Source organism: Eufriesea mexicana, unplaced genomic scaffold (assembly GCF_001483705.2).
Source record: "Eufriesea mexicana isolate 0111107269 unplaced genomic scaffold, ASM148370v2 scaffold2438, whole genome shotgun sequence".
Taxonomy (NCBI): Eukaryota; Metazoa; Arthropoda; class Insecta; order Hymenoptera; family Apidae; genus Eufriesea; species Eufriesea mexicana.
The window spans coordinates 513,608-522,568 of record NW_016910515.1 but is presented as its reverse complement, the minus strand read 5'-3'; the positions used below and the strand labels follow the sequence as shown (position 1 = coordinate 522,568).

Sequence of the window (8,961 nt, the reverse complement as noted above, 5' to 3'; positions counted from 1 at the left end):
TTCATATAAAGAATTTAACATCTATTATTCATGTGTATTTTGATAGATATATATATATATGTATAAAAATGGTGAAAACGCAAAACTTTTAGTAAAATGTACAAGACATACAGGAAACTAACTACTTTTTAAACGATTAATTGGAAAGAGTATGATTTTATATGTTAACTAAATATCCTTTTCACGATTATCTTAATTTTAACAAACGCTATTTTATTTTATGGTATACCATTTATTATATCGCCTTTGGATATGCTAATTTCAATTCATTGAAAAACCAAATTCATCGATAGATTGAAAAACAAGGTTATTAGAATTAAGATTAAATTAATAATTACGGTTACATGTAATTCTTAATAAACATATTTAACATTTTTCTTTTTAATCTGATTCTGATCCTGAACTCACGTCCGATTCATATTCTTCTACACTGATAGTAAATTTGTATTCTTGATCGCAACCCAAATAAGCATCGCTCATAAAATACAAAGTGTAGGAATGTTGACTAGGGGCAGGTGCTACAAAATCGAGTTTAACCTTTGCCTTTTGTTGTAATGTTAATCTTTTAATGGATAATAAAGAATTAGTCTTTGGATCACCAATAACAACCCACCAGCCTTCTTCGCGTTTCTGCGGGAAAAATGGCGCTACGACCGGACCTGTGACTTCATCTTCTCTTTCAAGTTGTACTATAACATTAACTGTACCACCACTGCGTAATTTATCTTTGTCCTGTACTTCGTAAGACATTTCGATATTAGGATAACGATTACAAAATTTAGCAACATCTGCCATTTGTGACTCGGATAATTGTAGAAGGCGATTTCTATCATCGTCTTCCAACTCCATTACGTCAAACACTGTTTCTACTCCTTTATCTGTACAACGTTTAATTGTTTCAGCTGTAAAATGCGGTAGTTGTTTGAGATAAGAATCTTTAGACCACATTGCTTGTGTAACCATTTGTGCTAATTCCATAGCAGCCACAGCAGGAGCTAGCCAACCAGATGAACTAAGAACATCCACACAAGCCTGTATTAATCTTATAGCTTTGCTCAATACTAATTCTGTATCTTTTTGCAATTCTGGACCAAGTTGTATTCTAGATAAATGTGCTTGCAGTAAAAGTTGTGCTTTCACATGCGGATCAGCCATTCTTGTAGCTTGAGGAGCATGTGGCAGTCGTGTTGCCAGGCTTCTTAATAAATTTTCTTCGCGTTGTCGAACTGGAACAGTTTCATATTCGGCTGCTGCTGAGATAATTTCCAATAAACCTCTAATTTTGGTTTTATTATTTAAAGAAAGACTGAACAATTCGATAGTTGCATAATTAATATAATAGTAAGCTGCAATCATGCCAAGATTTAAAGGCAAAGTGTCCATTTCATCTTCAACGGCGACACATTTTGCTTGTTCTAAATCGCTTAAAGTACTTTCAACCAATTCAGATAAATGATCTGATAGATGCCTATGCGTGACACCTTGTAATCCATAATAGTTTGGATTCTGTGTAAGTCGTCTATATAAGAAGGTCCATGTAAGGTAATCTACTGCATCTTGTTTATTTTCAATGGTTTTAGTCACAATCTCTGCATTAAAATGATCGTGTAATCTATGATCTAAATGACTTTCTACAGGCAAAGGTTCATTTAAAAATTTTTTGAAGAAATCTTTCTTTGAACACTGACAAAGAAGGACACATTTAGCATCGTCATCCTCTAACGGACGATTTGCGCGTGCTACCATCTGTAAAACGTCTGTAATAGGATAATCTTCATAAGCATGTGTTTTTCCATTATAACATTGAGTGTCCATAACGACAACAAGATGAGAGCTAATAGATAAACCCCAACAAAGATCTCTTGTGGCAACTGCTATTTGAATAGCACCGCTATCGAAAAGTTGTTCAACAAGACGTCGATCATCTACAGATAGTCCTTCATGGAGATAAGCAACACCTTGTGAAAGTGTTTCTTTCAATGTTTTATCCGTCATTCTATCTAGAAACGGTTTAATATCAGCCTCCTCTGCGTGAAAAAACCGAGAAGGTTGTCCTTCAGCTGCAGTGAATGTTAATAGATCTATGGCTGTCAATCTAGCTTGGCGACGAGTAGGTACAAAAACAATAACTGGTTTATGGGAAGCATATCTAAGTATTGCATTATATACTGGTTTTGCCATAGCAGCTAATCTCGATGCATTGTGAGTAATATTTATACCCTGTACATGTAATTCCAAAGGTACAGGTCTAACAGATGGATGAAAATTAAAAGTTGCAGCAGCAGGTGCACCTAACCATTGAGCAGCATCTTTTGCATCAGCAAGCGAAGCTGACAATGCTATAATTCTGGTTGGTTTATCTAACTGTGAAGAAATATATCGTGCTCTTGAACATGCAACTTCTAGTACAGGTCCTTCTTCACCACCAATTAATTGAAGTTCATCAACGATAAAAAGTTGAATGTTTTGTACATTTTTTCTTTGTTTCCATCTTCGTGACAATACATCCCACTTATCTGCAGTCGTAATTATGATTTGACCTTTTGCAAGTAGTTTTAGATCTGTTCCTGTCTCACCAGTTAACAGAACTACCTTCCTACCCAGTTGTTGATTAAATTTTGTTGACCAATCCACATAAACCAATTCTGCCAATGCTTCTTTACTAACCATGTATACGCATCTTCCATCTGGATTTTGAGTAAGTAAACGTAATACGGCAAACTCTGCAACAGTTGTTTTACCTGAACCCGTAGGTGCACCAACAAACACGTTATCGTCTGAATTATAAACAGCATTAAATACTTGTGTCTGAATTGGATTGAACTGTGGAAATTTATCAGCATAAATATTTTCAAACTTTGAATTGCGTAAAGCGGTAATTGGAAGTGGTTGTAAATCAAGTAATTCAGTTGGAGGTAAATTCTTCTCTGGTAAAATTAGATGTCTAAAACTGACAGGCAGCTGAGTTTCAGCTCCGATCCATCTATCTGATACAACGCGTAAAAAATATTGCGGTGGCAAAGGCTCAAATACAGGTACAAAAAATTTAATCAAATGTTCATCTGTTGCATATTTAGCTTTCAGTAAAAAATATTCATGGTGAAGTATTACTTCGGAATCTACGTCTTCGACTAAAATCCAAAATGCTTCTGATGCTCCATGCACTTTTTCATCCCATTGAAAATCTGGCGTAATAGTTAGTTCTACTCTTAAAGTAGAACGAGTAATTGGTTGAATATGTGTTGATAATTCCAGTTTAGGAAATTGGTGAATATACTTGTAAATAGTTTTACCCAATTTAGGTACTCGAATCAATTCACCAATTTCATTGGGTCCCAAGTCGTATAATCTTTCCCAAGGAAAATTCTTTTTTTCTATCTTTTTTACAATTTCCTCTGGCATTTTTCTAAACTGTCTAAGAGGTGACATTGATTGCCACATTCTACGATCTATCATTTTACATAAGGATAAACATTTATCTGCTAGTTGTGCCCATCCACGAAATAAAACAATTTCGAAAATAGCTCTCATCAATCGCGATGCAGATTGCGTAACAAATACCATATCTGACATAAGAGCAAATCCTTCGAGTTTTAATTGAGAGATATATGCCTGTAAAAGCACATTAACTTTTGCACTTGCTTCTTCTATACTTTCTTTTACTGGTATTGGTACTCTCTCCATCAACTTTTGTAATTCCAATTTTTCTTCTTCTCTGACATTTATGTGTTTAAACTCACTAGATAATGAGAAAACCCTAAATAATTCAATCTCACTTAGAGTACGTTTTAATAATTGATTATATATTGCCATTGTTTCATGAGTACAATAATAATGCGATGCAATTCGACCTAGCTCACTAGCTTGAATATTTCCAGATTTTCGATCATATTTAATTAAACCACTGCGATCTAATGCTACTGCAGCAGAATGAATAAGATCTGCTCTGTGCAATTCAAGTAATGGATCTTCTTTTAGTTTGTCATGACTAATACTATATAAATTTGGGCAACGAAGCATTCTAATGTACAAATAAGTATATCCTAACCAAGTAACTGCATCTCTAATATTTTGTATGGTACCTAGTACTATTTCCGCGTTTAACATGTCTGACATTTTACTAATTAATTGTGATTCTATAGGCAACTGCTGATTTAATAGAGACAAATAATATTGCAGTTCACTGTGATTTGTGATTAGAATACCTTCACCCTTTGTATCATATTGTGGGCGGCCAGCTCTACCTAACATTTGCAACACATCTAAAGCACCTAATTCAACCCATCTACCTTTCTCTGGATTATACACTTGAGTTCCTTTTATAATAACTGTATGTGCTGGTAAGTTAACACCCCAAGCTAAAGTTGCTGTGGACACTAAAACTTGTATATGTCTGTCTGCAAAAAGATCTTCAACTAATGTTCTGTCTACTCTTGTCATACCAGCATGATGAATAGCAAAACCATAAGGTAATAAATCTTTAAGTTCTTGATTTTTAACTTGTTCAGCTTCTGTTCTTAATACTTCCATGGATGCTGACCCTTCTCTTAGAAACTGCCCTAATGTGTCTTTCTCTAAACACATATCTCTAATAGCACGTGCTGTTTTTCCCGTTTCTTTTCGCGAATGTACAAAAACGAGAACTTGATTCCTACCTGCATGTTCCATTGTTTTCTCATACACAATTTCATTCATTACTTGAAATCGTTTCAATGCTTTTTTCTCTGTTACGCCTATATATTGTTGCTCTAAAGCAACAGGTCTAAAACTATTATCAAAGTAAAATAATCCCGATTCTGGTTTTATACGTAAAAATGCAGCAACATCTTGATAATTTGGTAATGTTGCTGAAAGACCAATTAATCTGACATCTTCCTGCGTTGTTTCAATATTTCTAATTGTTCTAGCAACTAAAGCCTCTAAAACAGGTCCTCTCTCGTCATGTAATAAATGAATTTCATCAATAATAATCAATCTAACCAGTGACGTAAAAGTTTTCTCGCCTCCTTTTCGTGTTATGATATCCCACTTTTCTGGAGTGCATACAATAACTTGAGTTGCAGCTATCTGTTCCCTTGTTAATTGATGATCCCCAGTTAATTCAGATACGGTTAAATTGTACGTGGATAATCTTTTACTAAAAGTTCCGACCATTTCTTGTACCAATGAACGCATTGGTGCAACATAAATTATTTTGAATTCGTCTGCATTAATTGTACCATCTGCATTTATATGTTTTCCAATTTCACGCATCATACATAAAAGAGCAACATTGGTTTTACCGGCACCTGTTGGTGCACACAATAATAAATTTTCATCACTTTCTAACGCAGCCTGATACAAACGACTCTGAATTCGGTTTAATGTCTTAAAACCTTCAAAAGCTGGTTGCACATATTTTGGTAATTGATCAATCGGATAAAGTTTCTCATTATCTGCAAATGGCTTTGGTTTCAATGCAGGAACATGAACTTCTTCATATCTACGAAAAGATAGAGAAGTAAATAATATAAGAAAAATAAAAGATTTAAAGAGATTATTATAATACATATTATTATGATTCTAAAATAAATACAGATATTATACCCTTTACGCTGTTTCCTAAAACTTCCATCAGGTAATTGACAACGTTTGTTTGCCATAAAATGACTACCTTGTGCAAATATTAAATCTTCTAGATCTATAAGATTTCTTGTACCCTGGACTTGACCACCGGGACCTCCAGTATCTTCGTTTTCTTCTCTTCTCTTGCGTTGTGCTCTTGCTTCCATAGTTTCATCAGCATCATCGTCACCTTTTCCCGTATCTAATTGTCGCAAAATTTTTGTTAACACTGGATCATCATTCATCTTATTTCGAATTTTTTGACGTTCTGATTCAGATTGTGACGACGCCAACATAGTACAATAAGCAACTGCAATTAAGAAAAATATATAAAATATATATCGTATTAGAGTTATTATAAATATTGCATAACATATATGTTCACAAATTATTAATATATTTTTCTATGTGCATTTTTTTACTCGTATGTCTATATTTCTTGAGTTGTTTGATGAAGTCAAAACAATCATAGCCTAACAAAAGTACTAGCTGATTTTCACAATCACGATCATCTCCAGCATCTTTTAAAACTGCTAATACTTCTGCAGCTCTTGCTTGGGACACCATTGCATCATCATATATCCGGCTTAATCTCCTTTGTAGCCAATATGCATCTATATCTAAAGGATGTAATGGCTTCTCTTTTTTCATTTCCTCTGCACCGCCCAACTGCAAAACAGCAATTATTTATCAGTAAATACCAAGAAGAATTATCTTTATTTAAATTTTATGAAACTCTTGCTTTTACGGTTATAAAGATAAATTGTACGATGTATACTTACATTTTCTGCATGAATAGCCCTATCATCATTAGCTTCTTCACCTTCATCACCTTCATCATCATTTTCTCTAACTTCGCCATATACATCTTCATCATCTTCTTCGCTACTTTCTTCAAATTGTACATTAATTCCATATGTTTCGTCGATATTTTCTTCATTCGTAGTAGTTTTCTCATCACTTCCAAAATCTGTAATCTTCTTTCCAAGATTCACTAATAACGCAAACCTCTCTTCAGCTAATGGACCTAATAATAACTCTGTTTCTTTTTTCTTTTCTTTCTCCTTAAGTCGGTCATTTTTCAAAACTGCTAATACTTCATCTGCAGCGCCACAAAGTATGTCCCTAGGTTGATCTCCTAAGGCTTCTTGAATAAAACTTAGTAATACTTCATAAGTTTGTCGTGTCTCTTGAGTTTTGGGACGATAAACAATTCCAACCATTTCATCTACACCTTCTGATAACAATGTTGCACCTTTCATTCGTGCAAAATCATATTGTGCTTCATCCCGTTTTTGACGCCTATTAAATACAAGTATTCAATACGAAATACGAATACTATTATAGTACAATAATGACTATTGTAAATGAATTATATTACGTACTTGACTTTTCGCTCTTCTGCTTTTCCTGGTTTAGTACGTTGTGCTCTATCACCCATTCGTGTTCCATCAAGTTTTCCAACAAGTGACATAACCTCACCGGTAGCTTCATCTCTACTTCGTCTTTCTATTAATCGCACATCAGCTTGTAATACAAGATTGGAGTTCTAAAACGTGCATACACGTATATATTAATTGATAACAATACTTATTAAATTATTAATATTATTTTTTGTAAGTATACGTGAACTTAACCTATCCATTATATATATAGAAAAGCAAATATATTTGAAAATTATACAGGTAAAAATATGTAAGAGAAATTAAATTATATTTGATCATCATTCAATATCATTAATTCAACATTAATTAATAAGTATACTAACGGCTTTATATTCATACTGTAACTGCCTTGCTGCAGCGTCTGCCATAATTATTCTTGTGCACTATATAACTGGAAAATCACAAATTAGTCTCGTATATAGTTATTTTCTATAATCTAAAAATAATTGTTATACATAATTATGATATTTTGTAAAGCATAAGTATTCCCATTTAGTTGATACACCTTATCACAATTTCACAAACACTTTCTTAATTGCATTACCAACTTAACATTACTACTGTCGTTAAATTTTATTTAATTTTGGAAACATTATATTTTTATTAAGAAATTTAATTATTAAGTAATTCTTAAATAATAGTAATAACTATCTCAATGAAGTAATTATTAGGCGTAAAATATTAAAATACTGTTCTTAATTACTTGTTATCTACAGTTGTTTCATTTAATATTGCATAGGTTGGTGCCTATAAAGCGCTGAGCAAATGTGTCCATTAAAATACGCGGACAATAGAAAAATTTTTGTATTGAACAAAATTATCTTTTACTTGAAAATAACTAATTATCAAGATTAATTATTTTAAAGAGTAGTAAAGTAATAATAGGAAAGTTAATTTGGGTAAAAGTTTGCTTTAATGATTTTATTCTAAATCTGTTTATTTCTAAGTCTTTTACAAAAGAGAAAATTGAAAAAAAATCTTTAGAATGCATAGACTGATTCCGATAATTTTGGAATGTGTTATAAATGGCTAGATCTGGAAATATTAAGATTTTCTTTAATGATTTTTCCGTACTTGGATTATTCGAAGATTCTTTTTTATATTGATACACCATAAATGAGTACAAAATTTATTTATTGCTATTTTCCCGATATTATAAATTTTTAAGGAATTTAAAATCTTGAAACAGCTTCGGTCATCCACCTAACGTGATGGAAAGTACCACGAGTATGGAAATTATTTTCCCTTGAGGGAGATCCATAGAAAGAAGAAGCACTATCAATTCCAGAAATTCTTTGTAATTTTTTTCTTTGCTGCTTCTCTGTCACGTGAGCAGAAATACAATGTTGCTTACATACTTTGAAGTCTTCGTACATAATTATCTTTCGTGTCAACTTATCAATGTTTCATTGAAAATTGAATATACTGATTTTGCTGATTTGGCGAAACTTTCTGAAATTTTTGAAATAGTGGTATTTCTGATTTGAGAAAAGATTGAAAAAGTTTTGTTTAAAATAACTTTATAAATACGAGAATAACAAGGTAGGTAGGTAAGTAGATAAATTCTCGTTCAATCATATATTTTAACAGAATTGACTTGTACTTTCCCTCTCAAATTTCAATCCTAGTAATGGTTTATAAGTTACTGGCGCTCGTTTATTCCTGTATTCTCATAATTTGAAGTTGCAGCAACTACAATTATGATGCTAACTGCATCACGATCGCTTACTTTACGGTATAAAGTTTACTCGAATCCAGAATCGCAACAAGCGTTCATATTAATTACTTCTTTTGTCCCTCTTCTGTTTTTGGTTAACTTGAGAGCTGCAGGTTGATCAAAAAAAGAAGAAAAAAAAGAAAAAAGAAAAGAAAAAAAAAGAAAAGAAAAAGAAAAAAGAAAAAAAAAGAAAAA

At 32.6% G+C, this 8,961-nt stretch overlaps 1 protein-coding gene across 2 annotated transcripts; it reads right to left on the bottom strand.

The window, feature by feature from the left end:
• Positions 1–381: 381 nt before the first annotated feature.
• l(3)72Ab (U5 small nuclear ribonucleoprotein l(3)72Ab) lies at positions 382–7,576 on the bottom strand. 2 transcript variants are annotated; one of them, XM_017903616.1, is made up of 7 exons: positions 7,505–7,576; positions 7,373–7,440; positions 6,990–7,153; positions 6,387–6,906; positions 6,027–6,273; positions 5,587–5,914; positions 382–5,482 (listed from the first exon to the last, which is right to left on the bottom strand). In XM_017903616.1, the coding sequence occupies exons 2-7, from the start codon at positions 7,415–7,417 to the stop codon at positions 382–384; spliced, it is 6,405 nt and encodes a 2,134-aa protein (XP_017759105.1). In that variant the 5' UTR covers positions 7,418–7,440; positions 7,505–7,576. The 2 variants fall into 2 exon arrangements, with proteins under 2 accessions (XP_017759105.1, XP_017759104.1); XM_017903615.1 differs by having other exon boundaries at positions 7,373–7,564.
• Between the last annotated feature and the right edge of the window lie 1,385 nt (positions 7,577–8,961).